Genomic DNA, 20508 nt, shown 5'->3' with positions numbered 1-20508 from the left:
TACCTTCTGAGATGTTGGAGTTATCAAAACATTCAAAAAAGTGTAATAGGACAGTCCAGTATAAAAAAATAAAACACATAAAAAGATGTAAATGATCTTTGACAGATAATATGATTAATTATATACCCAGAGAAACAGGAGTTTTGATATTAGAAAATGCAGTAAGTACCAAAATTAATATAAACTAAACACTGAAGGGGAAAAAAATACTTAGAAAGGCATATATGTCAGTGCTTAAAGAGACTGTAAATTAATCCGTACGTATACAATATATATGTGTGTATATTCTTTTATACTTAAAGTTTAATTTTATACCTAAATAATCTAATATAAAATTCATAAATAAAAGTAAATATGGAAGGAAAGAGCCAGAAGCTGGAGGAGAAAGTCCCAGATAACAGTAATTAAACCGTTTAGTTCTGGAAAATGAAAAGGCAACAACTAAGTGCAAAAAAGTCAACAATCTATAGAGTCATACACACATGGGAATTTCATTTGTACCTGATTAAAGATAGCATTTCACAAGAGGGAAAAGACAGGGTAACTGGCCAAAAAACCAATAAGGTTGGATTCCCACCCGATTCTTTAGACCAAAGCAAATTCCAGCAAGATCAAATGTTAAATGTAAAAATTTAGAAGAAAACGGAAGACATGTTTTATAATCTCAGAAGGAAAAGCCTTCCCAAGCAAAGCACAAACCCAGAAGTCAAAAAGAAATTATATAACTGGCAACATAAAAATTGGAAATTTTTTTTCTGCACAGGAAAAAATACCATAAATATAGTGTCTGACCTTACTCATAAGAAATGTACATCAAAATTATAATTTTTCACTTATGAGAATGGCAAAAATTGAGAAGATTGCTAAAACTGAAGGCATTGGGGAAACAAATTTGTCTAACTGCTACAGAGGACAGCTGGAGTCTATAAAAATTAAACATGGATGGTGCTCTGAGACTTAGTACTTCCCTTTCCTCATAGCACTATTTATGAACACTTTTTAAAAAGCAAGTGGCTCAGTTGGTTGAGCATCATGCCATGCACTGAAAGGTCACCAGTCCCATTCCCAGTCAGAGTGCATGCCTAGTTTGGGTTTGGTCCCTGGTCGGGGTGCATATAGGAGACAACTGATCTGTCTCCCTCCCTCCCCCTCTCCCTTCCTCTCTCAAATATCAATAAAAACTTTTTTTTAAAAAAAAGAAAAAGCAAGGTGAGGGCCCCTGTATAGCAAGTTACTGCTTGTGTAACAGAGGAAGCCACAGATGAATCTGCACACACACAGTATCTTTGTATTGGGTACAAAGGTAGGAGGGAAATTTCACTATAAACTTTGATTCTTTTGAATTCTCAGCCATGTGAACTTACTACCAGTGTTAAAAGCAAATAGCCATAAAAAAAAGTCTTGGCAACAGAAACAAGCACTTCTGCACCATTCTTATGGAACTACTTTTGTGCCAGAACTGGTTAAATTGAGTGGGTGTCCAGTTGGCATCAGCATCCATCTTCATCAGGGACTCAGCTGGAAGCCGCATTCCTTCCTGGGGAGGGAGGCACACACATCACGCAAACTGGAACAGCTCTATGGAAAGGTGTTTGACATGCTGCATGACCAGCCACAAGCCAGTTTAACATCTTTCACCCAGTACCATGTCTAGTCATTTGGTTCAGAAAATGTAAAAGGCACTTCCCCCTACTCCCCAGTAGTTTATGAAAAAATTTATGGTTATAAAACAACATGGAAAAATACTTATGATAAAATGATAAATGAAAAAATTTGACATGTACTATAAAAGAACCCACAAAATATGAGATAAAAGTCCAAAAGAAAATATAACAAATCGGCTATAGTGGATTGTGAGGGATAATATTATGGATTTTGTTTAAATTTCTTTAACATTTTTGGTGAATTGTTTAATTTCATTTAAAAATTATTGCTGTATACAAAGTCAATTTAAAAAACAAACAAACCTGTCTTCAATAGTTAGAAAATGAAATTTCCAAATATCCAAGAAATACGACACATCAAAGAGTAACTATAAGAAAATGTATAGGAACTCTACAGAAAACATGTTACCAAAGGACATTAAATAAGACCTAGTAAATATATACTGTGTACATGGGTGGAAAAAACTGATCATAAAGATACTAACTCTTGAAATTATATACAAGTGAGGACCTAGAGTAGCCAAGACATCCTTGAAGGAAAACAAAGGGAGCAATCGCTTACTGAAAGCAGAGGAGTGGGGGAAACGGAGCGCAGTACTGCTCAAGACAGACCAACAGACCGGACGGACCTGTACCCGAGGGACGGAGAAGCCATGTGGGTTGCTGGGGAGGTGGACAAAATACATTCATGGTTCTGGTGAGAGGTTTCTTTTTTTTAATCCTCACCCGGGGATATTTTTTCCATTGCTCTTCAGAGAGAGTGGAAGGGAGGGAGAGAGAGACAGGAACATCCATGTGAAAGAGACATATCGATTGGCTGCCTTCCACATGTGCCCCGACCAGGGCCAGGGATCGAGCCTGCAACTGAGGCACATGCCCTTGGCCAAAATCGAACCCAGGACCCTTTAGTCCACAGGCCTCGCTCTAACCACTGAGAAAACTGGATAGGGCTGGTGATAGGTACTCTAACAAAAGTTTATGAATTTGATTATATTAAAATTGAGAACTTCTCATCAAAAGACACCTTAATACAGGTTAAAAAGAGTGGGAAGAGAGATCTGCAACTGATAAAGTGTATAATAAAACTATAAATCAATTTTTAAAAAAGAACCCAACAGGAAAAAAAATAGTCTTATAAGATGTGTCATGAGAAAGCCAAGGCCAAGGCCTTAAGTAAAAGTAGGGACCTGTGGGTTCTCATGCTCTGCTGAGGGGAGCTGGCACCAGCATGCTGGAAGCAACTGGGCATGACGTAGCCCAGCTAAGCATATGGTAGTTTCACACCTGGGCACACATCTGGTAGAAACTCATATACGCACATGTCAGAGAGAGACAAGAATGTTCAGAGCAACCTGTTCCCCAACAGCTCCAAACAGAAACTACCCGAATGTCGGTCAAAACAGAACAACTAATTGTGCTGAGGCAGATTGAATCCATGAATATTACTCAGCTACAAAAACAAACCACAGCCACCCTCCACAGGGACAGAGGTCTCTCACACTGAGAGAAGAAAGTAAGACTTCACATAAACAGGCAAAACTAAGCTTGTTAAGGGTGCACAGACCATAAAGCAAAGCAATGATTATCACAAAAGTCAGGACTACAGTTACCTGAGAGGGACAAAATTCTAAGGGTAAGAAAATGGAGAGCATCCGAGGGCCATCAAGGTTCCATTTTTTATTTACCTTACATGGGTATAGTTTAAAGTTAAATTGAATAGTTTAATTACATGGGTACTATATTTATAAGCTTTATAAACTTTTCTTGTATGTTATGAATAAAAACACAATTTTAAAGGAGTACCTGGCAGTCAGAAGCAAGCATGCTGTTCCTGGGCATCGAGGGCCCAAGGGGCCGGCAGCCTTACCTGGGGTTGATCTCCAGGGTGGGCTGTAAGAGCTGAGCGCGCTCCTCCTGGGTCTTGGCCAGCTGCTGCATGCGCAGGAAGTGCCGGGCAGCCCCCATCTCCAGCACGGTGACCATGGCAGGGTGGGTGTCCAGTCGAAGAGTCACCTGTAAGCAAGGCCAGAGATCAGGCATGAGCGGGACCCTGGGCTGAGGAATCCTGCAGTGAGGGACCCTGGCTGGCAGTCTTGACCTCCCTCCTAATCATCCACTAATGAGGAGGGAGCCTGAACTGCTGCCCGCACCAAGTTCCTGGAACTGCATCCTGCTTGGGGCACCCTTCTTCTACCCCCGCAAAGCCACCAGTTTCTAATGTGTCAATTACTGTCCAAGGTCCATCTCACCTGGTTAGTTATCTGGACCTCTCTCCTCCACAGGGGCCACTTCCAAGACCTACAGCAACTAAGACCACCTACGCCTGGCTGTTCCATTTCCTCAGGTCCAGCCTCTCCCCACGTCTGTCTGCAGTCCCTTCCCTCAATCCTGTCCCTCTAGATGACTGGAGCCTTCTTCCTGCAGACATCCCTCTCATCTACCCCCTTTCTGTGGCTCCCTATGGCCTGACTTCATAATGAATACATTTTTCCCAGCAAATGGTCACAACCCCCTCTCCCTGACCAGGCCTTCCCCTTAGCCCACCCCACAGGCTTCTGGCCTCCTGACTCACACCAGAGACTCTAAGCCTGCTGGGCCCATGGCGCACCCTTCCTGGCAGCATGGTACTGAGAGGAGCCTGAGCTCCAACTCAAATCCAGCTCCATGACATCCCAGCTGGGGATGTACTCCTGTTCTTCACAGGATGAGCATAATTCTACCTCCCTCATAGTCACCTGAGACTTAAATGAGTCTATTGTAAAGAGTGGACACGTGAGTTGCACAGAGAAATCCCAGCTACATGCCTTGGTTCTCAACGCTTCCTACCAGAAGCTCTCTCAATCTGTGCCCATCCTTTCCCCTCAGAGTCATGCTGTTAACTCCTACAGAGCCACCCAAGCCCATCCTCTTCTGCTCTTGGCCATCCACACCCTGCGCACCCGCCCGTCCCTTGGGTCGACTCCTGGACTGTTCCCGAGCCAGTGAGCCTGCACTGGATACCTGTTCTCTGGTGGCTGGCTTTCTCTGTAGTTCTGAGCTGGACCTGTCTGTTTCTAGCTCTCTGAAGCCCTTCCCCCAGTAAGAACTCCAGCTGGACTGAGCTCCCAAGGGCTGGGGTGGAACCCCTTGTGTCCTATGCCACCACAGCTCCTCTGGAGCCTAGACCAGGATGGCTTTGGGGTGGCCAGCTGGGGACCCCTCTTCTCTGCTTCTGCTTGCCCACCAGGCCACTGGCTGCTCACCTTTCACGCTCTCAGTTCCCACCTGCTCCATAAAGTGGAGGAAACAAGCCAGCCAAGCTTGCCTGTCCTGCCCCATCAACACCTCTGGGCACACGTGGCTATACATGTAAGCTCATACGCAGAAGCAGTAGTGACACGCCTGGTCTCTTGTGTCACGGCTTCAACTGCCACTGGGAGAAGTCCCACCAGGCCAGCAACTCAGAGCCAGCAGGCTAGCCAGCTGTGTGGTCACGAGCCATGGGAGCCGAGCAGTGGCCTGTCTCCAGAAGACCTCACCTTCACATTGGTGACACGCGGCCCCAGTGCATTTCTCATCCAGGCCATCAGGTCCTCCATCTCCTTTTCTGACAGGCGGTCATCAGCTTGAGGAGAGAAGGAAGTGAGTTCAGAGGCCATCTCCACAATTCCCACCTCATTCCCACTAGGGGCCTGAAATGTTGACAAACCAATGCCAAGTTTCCAACAGCCCCACCCCCACCCGTCCCTGGGCGCAGGCGCAAAGAAGCCACCAGAGATGCTTTCCATCTAAAATCCAGCCAATAAAATTGAACTGCAGAAGGACTTTTTTGATTGCCCTGAGCCACATATGGTTTTGTTACAGCTTTAAAAAGATACTTTTGGATTCTCTTAGGAAGCCAACGTGGAAGGGGCACTGGAAACATTTTCTGTTAATCATTAAGGTGTTCCTAGCAGCTGCTTTTGTGCAGGCTGGTAACGCCAGACAGAAGAGAGACAGAAAATCCCTCTAAACCCATGTTGCAGGACAGAAAAGGACTTGCAGCAGAGTGTCAGCCCCTGGACTGTCCCATCCTCACCTGTGCCCAGAAAGGGATAGAACCAACCTGGGGACCTGTCCTCAAACTTCTCCTCCTTGTAGTGATCGACAACAATGTCCGTTTCCACAGATATGAGCTTCTTCTTGTCAAACTCACGAAGGTGAAGCAAGGTCAGCTCATCAAACTGCTCATAGCAGAAGAGAACCTGTGAGGGCCCAAGAACATCTCCATCAGGCTTGGAGAAGACTCCACCCATGACAGAGAGAGGGTCATGGGAGTGAGGGCTGCAGGCTGGGCCCCGAGTCCTTGGAAGAGCCACATCGGATGCTGCTGGGACTTCCTGGGATTACCAGAGGGTGGGAAGGGAGACTCTGGCTGTGTCTTAGTAGTAGAAACAGTGACTACCTATAGAGAGAGCCCCATGTCACCTTCTATAGAGACACACAAACTAGATGGCAGACTTCAGCCTGGACTTCTGTGCCCCTGGATGTTAAATCACACGGCTTGGCTTTCCCAAGTCCTGGGCACATTCAGCCATTTTCCACTAAGCATAGAGACACCCCCCCACCCCCAGCTTGGGTGCTCAGACCCCAACTTCTCCTCTGACCTGGCCCCAGCAGCCTGTAGGGTCGCAGCCTACCCCATTGCTCACCCACCTCTGTGTTTTTCTGCTTCATGGCCTCATAGTAGGGTGAGTGCTCAGCCAGGTGCCGGTTGGGGGCGCACAGGTAGTAGATGTTGCGGGTGCCGGCCTGCATGCGGCTGGCATAGTCCATGAGACTGGTCAGCTGCCCAGAGGGCAGTGCCGAGGACTCATATCGCAACAGCTTCGCAATATCCTCCTGAAAACAAAGGGCAGGTCACTGCTCATTCCAGGTCCTCGCTCCGAAAGCCTCCAGAGCAGCTGGGCAGACTTGGGAAGCCTATAGCTAAAGGGAGGAGAGGCTCTGCTCGCTTCACCCCCTGCTGGTGGGCCTACCAGGTTCTGCAGCTGGGGCAGCTCCCACAGAGGCCTGGCCCAGGGATGGCCTCTGAGCGGCTCAACCCCTAGTGGCCATGGTGGACTCTAGTTAGAGTAAGCTCCACATCAAAAGTTCACAGAACCTCAGAGAACACCTTCCACCCCAGGTTGCCCCGGGCATCATGAAGAGGGGCTTTCTGGGCAAGCTGTGTGCACCCTAGGAGTGGGCAGACCCCCCCATGGCAGAGACTGCTCCTGGACCCAGAATCCTCCTTCCCCTCCTAGTCACACTGGGCATGTGGACATGGGTATAAAGTCCACATTTCCCAGCCTTCCTCCAACCAGGTGACTAGTCCTGGCCAATAGGGGGCAAGTGAAAGTGGGATGTGCAACTTGGAGAATGGGCCCTTAAAGGAGGGGCTTGTGCTTCTCCTTCCTGTTGGCCGAAATGCAATGTAACTACTGGACATGTGTTTTTTTGTTGGTTTTTTTTTTAAATCCTCACCCGAGGATATTTTTCCATTGCTTTTCAGATTGAAGGTGGAGGGAGAGAAAGAGAGACACCAATGTGAGAGAGACACATCGACTGGTTGCCTCTTGTACTTGCCCCAACCAGGGCCACAAATTGAGCCTGCAGCTGAGGTATATGCCCTTGGCTGAAACTGAACCCGGGACCCTTCAGTTCACAGGCCGATACTCTAACCACTGAAAAAACTGGCCAGGGTTGTTGCTTATATTTTTTGGTTGGTTAATCCTCACCTGAGAATATTTTTCCCATTGACTTTTTTTTTTTCAGAGAGTGAAAGAAAAGGAGGGAGAGGAAAAGACAGAAACATCAATGTGAGAGAAAGACATCGACTGATTGTCCCCCCCAACACACGCCCCAATTGGGGCCGGGAACTGACCCTGCAACCCAAGTACGTGTCCCTTGACCAGGCATTGTACCTGGGAGCCTCTGGTGCACAGGCTGATGCTCCATCTACTGCGCCACACCAGCCAGGAAGTCTTGATTCCTGGTGGAGCTGCCTGGTAAGGACAGAGAAGCTACAAGCTGGGGGCCTGGATCCCTGACACCAACAGCCTGGATGTGATACAAACTCTGCCCTCTCTATACCACTGATGCATTGATAAGCACAGCACAACAAGTGTTGGGGACACTGGGAAGAGCTGGGGGGCAGGCATAGGGCTGGGCCCAAATGAAAGAGTGACGTGATAGAGATGAAAGGTGGACAGAAGTTGAAAAACAGGTCAGAACAAGGATGTGGAAACCCGCCTGGCGAGTCATGCTCAAATTCAGATGCTGAGCTTGTGCTTATGTACAAGTTATGGGTCTCCATTAACACAAATATACTGAGTTAGTATTTATGAAGCCTCTGTAGTGACCACTCAGCTGCTGTTAACCAACAAAAACGCTGAGAATGAGGGGAGAGTTTAAACAGGCCCATGCCTGGAGCGGTATGAGTTTGCTGAGCACCAGAAATGAGGAGGGTCCAGGGAGGAAGCAGAGTGGGAACCTCAGACTGCCTGGCGGCACTCCAGTCCCACCCTCCCCTACATCCTGAACAACCCCTTGGGAACCTTCCTTCCATGCTGCTGTTCTGGAGCAAAAGATGAAACCCCAACACTGGAACTGACTACTTAATGGGGATGGGTGTCTTTCTGGGGTGATGAAAATGTTCTGGAACGATGTATCAGTGATGTTTACAACCTTGTGAATGTACCAAGTGTCACTGAATTATTCACTTTAACAGGGTGAATTTTACTATGCAAATTATATCGCAGTTGAAAAATGGTCAGCCCTCACTGTGGCTGGTGTTGCTCAGTGGTTCATGTCCACCTGAATACCAAAGGGTTGCAGGTTCAATCCTTGGCCTTGGTTGGGAAGCATGTGGGAGCCAACCAATCGATGTGTCTCTCTCCATCAATGTTTCTCTCTCCTCTCTCTCTCTCCCTCCACCCTCCCTTCCACTCTGAAAATCAATGGAAAAAAATATCCTCAGATGAGGATTAAGAAATAAATAAAATAGCCCTGGCCAGTGTGGCTCAATTGGTTGGAGTGAGATCCTGTGCACCAAAAGGTGGCAGGTTCAATTCCCGGTCAGGGAACATACCTAGGTTCCAGGTTCAATCCCTGGTCAGGAAGTGCGCGGGAGGCAACCAATCCATGTTTCTCTCTCCCTCCCTCTCTCTCTTTCTCTCTCTCTCAAATCAATAAAAACATATTGAGGATTAAAAAAAAGACCAAAAAATGTTTATCGAATGATCGTATCATTTTTAAGTAATGCTGCCTGATGAACTGAACTGTGGCCCAGTGGCACCATGTTGAAGGAGTTACACCAATCACACAATGAGCATGACCTCACTACACACTGTCTCCGCCCTTCCTCATCCTGGTGGACAGTACCTGGCCCTGGCCCTGTTTTTGTGATCTCCTGAGCCAGCTGAACACTAGTGAGAGGAGACAGAGTACACGCCTACTTCCTTCCCACTTCAGGTGAGGGAACTGAGGGAGGTGAGTCTCATTCCACAGGATGAAGGGTAAGGATACTCCCGCACAATGCTGGGCCTACTGCAACCACTAGCAGAAGTCCTGAGGCCACGTTTTGCGCTTACTGGCCCCTAGGCAGCAGTAGCTGGGATGCTCAGATATGTCACTGTCATATCCTGGGAAGCTCAGGTTTCTGACCTCCACCGGCTTCCTCCACAGCCCAAGGCAGCACAGAGAAAAGTCCGGAAACCTAGACCCTACCTTGACCTCCTGTTCAGCAGTGGTCACAATGCCCTCTCTCATGAACAGGCCATAATCTTCAAAGAACTTGGCATATGTCTCAGCATCTTTTTTACTCTGGTCAACGAAGAATTTTATTAGCCTCTGTTGTAGAACGTCCCGGAGTTTCCTACAGCACAGAAATGCATTTATTATGAACAAGCAATTTTTATGAAATACTAGCAGCCAGAGGCTATGAAAAAAGTGTTCTGTTCCACTAATAAATCAAAGAAGTGTAAACAACATACCATTCTGGCCAAATTTTAAAAAACACAAAAAGAAAGGGTACCCTTTGCAAACACCAGGTAGGAAGACATGCGCCTCCTAGAGGTAGGAATGTGGACTGACAGCCCTTTGTGGAGGGCAACAAACAGCCCAGCCTTGATGGTTCCAACGGTAGAGATTATACCCTGGAAATTATAATGAGTCACCAAGACTGATGGAGCAGAAGTCTCACTACAGCACATCAAAGGGAAAACAATTATGAACAATCTCAGTGTTCAACAGGAGAGAGTAGACTAAAATGAAAGATGGAAAAGTGCAGTCATTAAAAATCACAAACTTGCCCTGGCTGGTGTGGCTCAGTTGGCTGGGTGTCATCCCTACACGAAAGGCTGTTGGCTTGGTCCCCAGTAGGGGGCATGTAGGAGGCAGCCAACTGATGTTCTGCTCTTATATAGATGTTCCCCTCTCTCTAAAAAAAATCAATGAAAACATTTTTTTTAAAAAAAGCACATCCTCTAATGACCCTTAATGACATGAAAAAGGACCTGTGTTAAAAGAAAACCAGAAAAATCTCAATATGGACAAGTCACAGTGTATGTATATGCACACATCTGCAAAACTATGCTACTCTCTATACATCATAGTTTTGCATAATTAGGGTCAATACCACAAATACAATATAGACACTATAGCTACAAACTACAATTTTATAAAATTGGGACTTTGTGGGTCAGGGTGTTAACTGCAGCATTATTTAATGGCATAAAATTATAAGCAACTTGGAATCCTTTCACAATGTATACATACATCAAATCACCATGATGTACACTTTAAATATCTTATAATTTTATGTCAATTATACCTCTAATAAAATTGAAATTTAAAAATGTTAGTAAACAATTATGTTCAATGTAAAAAGTAAAAATAAAGAACCACTTAAAAATTTTTAAAATTATGAGCTACTTTATTAGTGGAATTAATGTATTTTTATTTTCTTCTTAATATTTTGCCTTTCCTTAAAAAAAAACAAACTGAAATTACCATGTATTTCTTTAATAATCCAGGGTAGGGGAGCAGTAATGTTTAACATTCATTTAAGCTTTTCCTCTTTTACTCACATCCTGAATGACTCAGTTCTTCAGCCACAGGGCAGCACCCAAAATTGTGGCAGGGGAGCCACAGCAGCTAGGACAGGACAGGACAGAGGTCCAGGAGAATGTCCCTACAGGGTGGAGGTAGGGGGAGCCTGGCATGGAGTGTCCAGGCCCAAGGACCCCAGAGGAGGGTGTCCAGGCTGGGGGGTAGTGGGCAGTCCCCTGTGTAGAGTTGGAGCCCAAGCAGGTGAAGGGGGTGCCCATGTCAGGGGAGCGCCATGGTGATGGCAGACCTATTACATGGAGAGGGACTGGCCAAAGGTACCACAGGAATGAGAGGCAGACTTCTCATCATCAAAGGGAGCAAACAGGGAAGCAGCAGCCTAGGAAGTCCAGTGGTGCCAGGTGAACTCAGCAGATACAGAAACCAGTAGAGATGCGGACGTACACATACATAAATACACACAAACTCACATTCCTCAGCTCTGTCTACTAGGAAGGCCTGAGAGAAGTGATAGCCCAACAGCAATGGCATCCCCAGGGCCCAGACCTCTTAATACCACTCTCCATTCAAATGAATCCAGGCTCCTTGGAGGAATGAGCAATTCCAGGGCTAGGAAATGATGTGGGCAAAACACAGGTGAGCTTGAAACACCTTGTGCCAGAAGCTAGGAAGTGCTCCAAACGGGGCGGAGACATGAGGAAGAGCTCAGCAGTCGGCCCGAGTGGGCTCCCACTGCCAAATCGGAGACTGTGTGGGCATCAAAATACATGACACTAACAGATTATAACCCAATAAATAAAGCAGGAAATCAGTCCATACAAGCAAATTATGGATATTAGAAAACAGATATAATAAATATACTGAAAATTTGATAAAGCAACATGCTCTTCACAAAGCTGCAAAATACTACCCCGAAATGTGATGTATTGATTACAAAGGCGACAAAGACCCTCACACAGAGGAGACCGGTACCCCCTCATCAGTGTCCACACGTAAATCACCAGTACGGGGCACGTCAAAGTCAGGCTCCACCCGACAGGATGCAGTCATTTCATGCTGTTCCTGCATCGACAACCCACAACAAGGGGCAGTCCACAAAGTCACTGGCCTAAAACCTTCAGAAGCACCCGGGTCACAAAAGTCAGGGAAAGACTGCGGAACTCGGCCAGCCTGAAGGAAGCTAGAGAAACTAAAGGCAGGGTGACTCTGGACTACACCCTCTTGTTCCAAAGAACAACAGGACGACACAAATGGCGGGAAGTGAATGGGTCCGAAGGTCAGAGGGCGGTGCTGCCACACCAGCCAACTCCCTCACTGGAGGCTGTACTGCGGCCAGGGGAGAACGTCCCTGTTCACTGGAAATACACCCTAAGATATTTGGGGAAGATGGGGTATAGGGCAGGCACCTTACTCTCAAAGGGTACAGGGGGGATAATGTCCTTTGTATCATGTTTCCACCTTTTTTGTAAGTTTATGATTCTTTCAAACATTTTATTTATGGCTGATTCTTTTCTTATCAAGGTGAGTCTCAGACTGACAATCTAGCCCTTGAGAACCACAGGCAGCAAAAAGGGGCTGGACACGCCCTGTCTGCAGCCTTGGGTCAGTCCAGCTCCACTGTTGGGGAAAGAGCAATGCCTGTGGACAGAAAACGTGAGTTCAAATACAGGTTCCCTCAGGGACTGGTGTGACCTCTCCGTGACTCAGTTTCCAGTTCTGGGTGAGAATGAACTCTCAGTAACAGTAGCTATTGCTACAATCAGGATGGGGACATGACAACTGCAGCCATCTCAGCCCCCGGGGATTCCAAGAGCAACAACTCCAAAGAAGGGTCTGGTCTGAGGCCCGGCCCTTGCCTTCTTCACAACATCAGTGACCTTCTGGGACCAAGGTCAGATGTATTCCTGGCTCGGTGGTTGTCTTTTGCCTCATCCACACCAGAGACAGACTGCCTGGAATCTCTCCAGCGGTGGCCACCCTGGGTTTGGGTAATGGGAGCTGGTTAAGGGAGGGAACATACCCCAACCCCAGCACAGCCATTATTTTCCTCAGTGGGTCAGGCCCCCAACCCTTTTTATGAAAACATGAAACAAAACATCAGGCAAAGCACCTGTGATCTACATGCATTCTCCAGGCACATGGCCCCTTACCCATGGCCTCAACACAGTAGCTCCTCACTCTGCTCTCACTCCCTCAGCCACTCTGGCCCTCTGGTGGCAAAGGAGAGCCAGTGAGGGCCTCGTCTCAGCAGGTGCCGGCTCCCAGAGTCTTACCTGATTAGAGCGCTTTCCTGGAGGAGCTCCCGGCTGAGGTTCAGGGGGATGTCCTCACTGTCCACCACACCTCAGAGAGAAACAGGCACATCAGGACCCTGACAGTGCCCAAAGCTCTGCCCCCCCCACTGGCCTCCCATTCGGCCCCAAAATTCTCCCTTGAAGCTCACATGACCACGTGAGGGTAAGGTGGAGGCAGGAAGGACAAAGGGAGGAGGCTCAGTAGGGCACCACCACCCCAGTCCCTGAAAGTCCTGACGTCCTGGAATTTATGCAGACAGCCTAGGTCAGGAAGATGTGATCGGAGGAAAAGCAGGCAAGGTTGCGAGCCTTTGCCAGTGAAGTTTCTAACATTTCAGCATCACTTTGACACTCTGAAAACCACTTCCTGGATTTTATGTTTAAAGTCATAAATGCTGTGGGTATTTTGTACCTTTTTATGCTATGATGAACACAAAGGTTTACATGCTGAGTTTATTATTAATCTCACTCAAATGCAAGGCTGCCCTGGCCAGCGTTGCTCAGTGGTTAGAGTGCTGGCCCGCACAAAGAAGGGTCTCGGGTTTGGTACCCAGGCAAGGGCACGTAACTGGGTTGTAGGTTCCCGGTCTCTGTCGGGGTGTGTGAGGAGGCAACCAATCGATGTGTCTCTCCCGCACTGATGTCTCTCTCTCCCTCCTTCCCTTCTACTCTCTCTCTAAAAAAAAAAAAAAAATCAATGGGAACAATATCCTAGAGTGAGGATTAACAAAAATAAATTAAAAAAAATAAAATCAATGGGAAAAAATATCCTCCAGTGCAGATTAACCAAAAACAAAAAAAATCAAGGCAGTTCATGTCTAAATCTAAAGCTCATGTGATATCTTTAAACACTATAACAACTCAATTTAAACATGTCCATCTGTCCCATTCCCCCAAATCAAGACTAGTATCTGGAGGCAGTTAGCTTCCTGGGAGGCACTGTGAGCACGCCCATCTGGCTCACCCAGCCAGCATCTGAGGCTGCCTCCCTGACCCCACACTCATTACAGATGAGCTCCTTCTAACGCAGTCAGCGCCCCAGGCCACAGGCAGGGAGCCACTCCCATTCCCATTCTAGGGCGTGGACCCCATACCTCGAATGAAACGCAGCCACTTTGGCAGGATATCAGTGGCCTTGGTCTGGATGAGGACTTTGCGGCTGTACAAAGAGACGCTGCAGCCCAGCTCCCGGCTCACATCAAACATTGATGGTTTCTGTGGGCAAGGAAAGGGCAGTGTCAGCTGCACACACGGGGGCAGAACCTACAAGGTCATGGGGGAGCCCTGATAACTCTGTGAACCATCCTGCCCAATGCTGGCCCTGGAATGGAAGTCGTGGGGTGGATATGCAGTGATCTAGAAGCAGATAGGCCAGGAGACTACCCACAACTGTCTGTTCAGAATTCCAGCGCCCAGAGAGGATCCCCACACAGCAGCTCTCAGGGGGCCTTCTGTGGGCAGCTGCTGCCTTCCCCAACCCACTCCCGCTGGAGGAATCACATGTCCCCGTGAGCAGAACCAAACCTGCTAGGGGTTAGGGGTCAGCAAACTACAGCCCACAGACCAAATCTGGCTCATCACCTGGTGTAGCCTAGAATGGCTTTTTCATTTTTAAACAGTTGAAAAAAAAGCAAAATAATATTTCACGGTATGTGAAAAATATGTGAGGTATAAATTCCAGTGTCTATAGTTTCCTGGACCATGTCTCTGCTTGTTCCCTTAGGTGCAGTCATGGTGCTTTCTGGCCAGTGGCAGAGCTCTGCGGCTGTGAGTAACCTGCAAAGCCCAAACCAGCCACTGTCTGGCCCTCCACAGAAATGCCTGCCAAGCCCTGCTCTAACCTAGTGCTTCGAAACCTGCAGTCTGTACACCCTTCACACTGCGATCTTATTAAAATAAAGACTGAATCTGGAGGTCCTGGAAGGGCCCAAGATTCTGCATTAATTGTTGCAGGAAGCAGTATAGCTGGTCTACAAAGGACACTCAGTAATGAGGGTCAAGAATAGCTGTTTCCTAAGTGGATAATTGGTGTGGGGCGTTAAGAGGGCTCCAGTCAAATGAAGCCAGGGAGCCCTGAGCAGGCTTCTCTGCTGCAGGCTTTGTCATAGATTTCACCATGCTACTATGAGCCAGAAGTCTTAGGAGTGAAACGGAAGTATGGAGAACGCACAAATTATCTGGGTAGCCCAGAATCCATCCCACTGTGGCGCTCGGGAAGAGCACCCCAGAATCCATCTCACCGCAGAGGTCGGGAACATGCTGCCTGGAGACAGAGGAAGCCCACAGGCTGCTCCACGGGGCATCCCTGCAGGCACCCTGAGCCAGCTCCGTTTACAAAAGCCCAGGCCCTCATGGCCCAACATCTCTGCTCCACCCAAAACCGCCACGTAAAACACTCCCTCCCTTTACAACTCTGTGCTCACCCACCCAGAGGCATAGGTTTTTCTTTTCTCTGATGCTGCCAAGTTAATTTTTGTGCTATGTTTGTGATGGGCTGTAACCATTCAGGAAGTGCTACTGGTGATGGGAAACGCTGTCGCCATGGGTGATGCCCCACTCAGGGAGCTGCAGACAAGCCACATGCAGCCCCAGCATGCTGAGGGCAGCAAGTCAAATGCTCACTGTTTCCGGCACATAGAAGATGCTGCGGATATTGAGAGGGGCGTCTGTCTTGTAGTGCAGAGTGTAGCGGGGCTTGTCATAGGCCTGAGCGATGTAGCGGTAGAATTCCTCGTGCTGCCACTGGCCCACGTCCTTGGGGTCCATCATCCAGATGGCCTGGGAATGGACATTAATGGGGAATATTATGTTTAAGACACTTCCTCACAACAACCACATGGAGCTGAGCTGGTGGAGCTCATGGCACCTGGGTGCTAGTGAGTGCTCCCTCAGGATGAGCAGAGAACCAGCCTCCCGGGACAGACCAGGGTGGTGGCCTCAGGTGCAAGCCCCTCCGTCTGCCTCCAGCCCCACCCACTCCGGCACTGGGGGAAGGGGTGTCCCTGAATGGATTGTGGGTGAGTACAAAAACACACAAAAGGCTCTGAGAACAAGTACCCCCTCCCCCAGTACAGTGTGTCCAGAAGGGCGAACCAGGTGGTAGGATTTAGATGTGCCCACATATCATGAATAGTCGCCATGAGTGGGCAAATGGATAAAGCAGCAGTCTAACCATACAATGGAATATCCAGCCCCAAGAGGACAACACAGATGAACCTATGATAAGAGACCAGACACAAAAACAAAAGGCCCCATCAGGCTTGATTCCATTTATATGAAATGTCCAGAATAGGTGAATCCAGAAACAGAAAGTAGCCTAGTAGTTGCCAGAGATGGGGGGTAGGGGGTGTGGGGACTGACTGCTAATGGGTACAGGGGTGGTTATTTTTGAGTGATGAAAATGTTCTAGAATTGACTGTGGTGACTGTTGTACAACACTGAATACATTAAGAACCACTGACCTGTACACTATAACAGGGTGAAATGTACGGTGTGGGCATTTACAGTTGGTGCACAGGAATGGGGTGTGGAGGGGTAGGACCTCATCTGCATCACAGATCTCGCCTCTCCACAAAGACCACCTTGTCCTGGGATTTTGACAGGATCACCCAGTCCCATCTCTGCCCATTCAGCCCCAAAATGTACCAACTGGCCTCCATAGCTGCCTGAGCCCTTCACACAGCTGAGTGTCTCACCTGCAAGGTATTGATACGTTTTCCATTAAGGTACAAGGGGAAGCTGACGAAATTACTATATTTTGTCACCACATCTAAAAGAGACAAAAGAAAAACAATGACTACAGAAATTTCTAGAAACAAAAGCTCTGAAAGTTGCTACAGGGGTAACTCAGCAGGCTGGGGAGGGCTCATCAGTGCCATGCCCGTGTCACAGGTGGGAAACCAGGACACTGCAGGGACACATCCTGCCTGCACATGCTGAGCAGAACTCACACCACAACCAGATGTCTCCAGGTTCAGGCCACCATGAGATCATGCTGCCTTCTTGGTGACATAAATGCAGTTTTATAAGCTAGTAGTGAACCTTGGAAAGCACTCAGCACCTTCAATAAGCATTTAGTAAGACATGGATAGAGAAAACCACCACAAAGAAGCACCCGCTCTGGTTCTCAGTCAAGCCTGGGCTCAAGCCGGCCAGGTGGGTGGGCCAGTGATATCTGACAAAACAGGCAGTGATGAAAGCACTGTGCGAGACCTCCAAGTGACTGAAGACAAAGTGCTGCCCAAGGGGAGAAAGAGTGAATGGAGCCTGACTGCCAACAGTCAGGAGGCTAAGCCCAGAGCCTGTCCTCAGAGGGCCTAAGTAGCCAACCTGCGGAATGTCCCTATTAGCTCTATCCTGTGTTCCCCACACACCACCACCCTGACAGAATCTCCTAAAACAGGCCAGCAAGAGGTACCTCACTGACCTGGTGCTGTCGCCCACGTGTCCAGAAGCCCAGGCTCCTACTCACCTTGCACTCGGGCCTCACTGGCAAACTCTCTGCAGTCTGACTTGAGGTGGATGATGATTTTGGTCCCAGTTCTAACTCCTGAGGCTTCAGCAATTTCAAATACTCCGGAGCTAAGACACACAAGAGAGGGAAAGCCAGTTCCACATGACTACTGAAAAATCCTATACGTCAAGTCCAGTGACTCTTCCTTGGTTTTCACAAGCAGAGCCCAAGCTGACACACAGAAAGGAAGCCAGAGCACCACCTTTTCTGCACCCAGCCGAGCCCCTAGGCCAACAACTTTCTGTCAGGGACAGTGGCTGCTGTGGTGCAAGGCTCTCCTCCCTTAGGACATCCTCTCTCAGGAGCACAACCTCTCAAGCTTTATGTTCACCTGAGCAGGACTGGGCACTGTGCCAGACACTGGGAGCACACAGCCAGAGGCCTGCAGACTGCCCCTAACTCCATGTTAATTCTGTGCATTTCTGAACCTCTAGCAGAAGCCAGGTGTCTCCTTAAGAGCAGAGAAGCTATTTCAGGAGAAAAGCAGGAGGGGACAAACCCCCAACAAGTCGATGCCTCATTGCTACCTTGAGCACTGCTTTCATGGAATAAAGCAGAAACTTTAATTTTGACTGAGGGAGATGAGCTGTGCTCTGGTCGGGCCTCCTCCTCAATGTGCTACTAAAACCACAGTGGAAGACAAAAGACTGTCAGGAAAACAGGACTCAGAAAGTTTGGGGCCTACTGAACAAATGCTCACATTTGACTAAGATGTCATCCTCCTCAAATACAGACTTGAGATCGTGTTGGAACATGCACCTAACTGAGCTGTAAGACATGGCCCAGTGCATGCTGGAGAGCAAACAAGCATCTTTGAAGGGAAACTCCTGAGGCCTGAGCTGGCAGGAAAGTGGGGCCAGGCCAGTGGGTCAAACCTGGAAATTCATGGGTCAGGGGGTAAGGTAATCAAGAATGAGTTCCCATAAGACAAAGTCCATGGAGGCTAACCAGAACAAGGGGGCACCAGGAGAATGGCCAAACCCTGAACCAAGGAGACTCGCTGGGAACAGTCCACACTCCAGAGCACAGTCACGGAGCCCAAACAGACACCACGGGCCATTGGGATCATAAAGTAGCTGGCTCCCCAAAGTATGAGGTTCAGGCTTCCTGCAAAAGGCCCAGGAAGGCCCGGTGGCGTTTTCCGAGGAGGGTCTAACTTTCCAAACAAAGTGCTAATGCTTCAGCCCAATCCCACTCTGCACATCAAGTGCCCCTTAGCTGCGGTGGTCCCAGGGAAAGGGACACTCCTTGTGCATGACTTGGGGACCCCGCTGTCACTTACTCACCCGTCTGAAAGCCACTGGTAACCAGGGCTGCCTGGGCTGGCTGAGCGGGAATAGACCTCAACTCTGTCGGCCACCATGAAAGCCGAGTAGAAACCCACTCCAAACTGGCCAATGATCTTGCTGCTGGCCTCTGCCTGGTTCTGCAGTGCATCCAGAAAGGCCTGTGGTGGCAAAGGCTGGTCAGAGGGAGGGCATCCCCTTCCCCAGAGAGAACTGACGTTTGTGACTCCCTATGTGCGTTCCTCTAACAAGGGCTAAGATCACATTTAATCCTCAAGACATCCACACTAAATACTTTTTCACCCATTTTACACACAGAACAATGGCACAGAGGGGTAAAGTGACTTGCCCGAAGACCCCAAGCTGGGCAGCAGAGGGTTCTGTATTTGATTCACAGGGCCTGTAACCCAGCCTGTCAGGCCAACGGGTCACACACCCTGGGTGTGAGGAAGTGGCAGTGTGAGTGCACGCGTCCTCTCTGCAAGAAAGAGAGGAGCGACAGCTTCTTTAGGGCAGCCCGAGGTTCCAGAGGTGAAGGGATGTGACACACATGCCCAGATGTGTCTTCTGCATGTCTCCTAGATTCTACACTTCATGGGCTAACAGTACATACCAAGGACATGCTTTGTATGGTACCACCAGCACTTAACTATTATAACTCATGTTAGCAAACTTTCTAAGATTAAAAATCAAGTAAAATGAAGACACTCTGCTATGAATACTGTCCATGAGATAGCACAGACTTTCCTCGATAGGAATATAATAAATGTAATGGGGGGGAGTAAGTTATATAAAGAAGTTTTTTAAAAGTGGAAATTTCTATAAATCGCTTTGGACCAATAATTAGACTATTTTCAAGCACTTAGCGCAAAGTGTCATTTTAGGCACCACTTAGGCCCACAAAACAAACAAAGAACATTTGGTCACCAAGGAGAGGCACAAAGGCAGCTGAGGGCCACCAGCCTGTCTTGGGCTGGCACAAAAGCCACTGGAGGAGGACACCATGATCACTGACACTTGCCTCCCCTCATAGGCTTCAAGATGCACCAGCAGCCAACCACCCCAATGGGCGCTCTGTTCCCACAGAGGTGGGCTCTGAAGAACCATCCTGCCCGTGGACACTGCAGGCCACATTTATTCTTGTGAACCATGGTGTGTGAAAGGAAGAATATTTATTTCTGCCTACCCCCTCTATCTCAAGCCTATGGAGCTCAAGTAATCACTGAGAAATGACTTGGAGAAAAGCTTCAGGAGGCAGAATGGCATATTGCAGACTTACACCAACAGGCTTTGAACCTAGAGCCAGTCAATTTCCACCTATGCATCAAGTACTTATTTCAGCCTTTCATCTATAAAATAACAGGAACTTCCTCAGATGTCCCCCTAACAATAGAATGAAATCATGTCACATGGTGTTTCCATAGAACCAACACAGAGCTCACACCAGAGGACACTCCTACTGAAGCTGGCGTTCAGAGTGGGCTGGCACCTACCCTCTCTGGGAGGGGGCTGCCTTTCAAGGAGAGGAAGGAAGGGGCACTGGGGGGGCTTACCTTAGACCCCGACTTGGCAATCGTTCCCAGGTTGGACACCAACTCTTCTTGTGTCATCCCGATGCCAGTGTCCTAAGGAGAGAGACACGCTAAGTGCCAAAGTGCCAGCACCGGGAGAGGTGGGATGAG

General features: G+C 48.2%; 1 protein-coding gene across 1 annotated transcript in view; it reads right to left on the bottom strand.

The window, feature by feature from the left end:
- Nucleotides 1-20508, bottom strand: part of TRAP1 (TNF receptor associated protein 1) — a 58440-nt gene that overhangs the window by 641 nt on the left and 37291 nt on the right. The window contains exons 5-16 of the mRNA XM_087815684.1: nucleotides 20380-20451; nucleotides 18827-18987; nucleotides 17499-17608; nucleotides 16723-16796; nucleotides 15650-15805; nucleotides 14122-14242; nucleotides 13007-13076; nucleotides 9393-9540; nucleotides 6339-6524; nucleotides 5749-5887; nucleotides 5183-5268; nucleotides 3532-3677 (exon numbers count right to left, since the gene is read on the bottom strand). Of these exons, the coding sequence (XP_087671810.1) occupies nucleotides 3532-3677; nucleotides 5183-5268; nucleotides 5749-5887; nucleotides 6339-6524; nucleotides 9393-9540; nucleotides 13007-13076; nucleotides 14122-14242; nucleotides 15650-15805; nucleotides 16723-16796; nucleotides 17499-17608; nucleotides 18827-18987; nucleotides 20380-20451 (1469 nt within the window). The remainder of the gene's footprint in view (nucleotides 1-3531; nucleotides 3678-5182; nucleotides 5269-5748; nucleotides 5888-6338; nucleotides 6525-9392; nucleotides 9541-13006; nucleotides 13077-14121; nucleotides 14243-15649; nucleotides 15806-16722; nucleotides 16797-17498; nucleotides 17609-18826; nucleotides 18988-20379; nucleotides 20452-20508) is intronic.

Source organism: Miniopterus natalensis, chromosome 3 (genome assembly GCF_054644295.1).
Source record: "Miniopterus natalensis isolate mMinNat1 chromosome 3, mMinNat1.hap1, whole genome shotgun sequence".
Lineage (NCBI taxonomy): Eukaryota > Metazoa > Chordata > Mammalia > Chiroptera > Miniopteridae > Miniopterus > Miniopterus natalensis.
The sequence above is the reverse complement of the archived record's forward strand: the minus strand, read 5'-3'. Positions and strand labels throughout refer to the sequence as shown.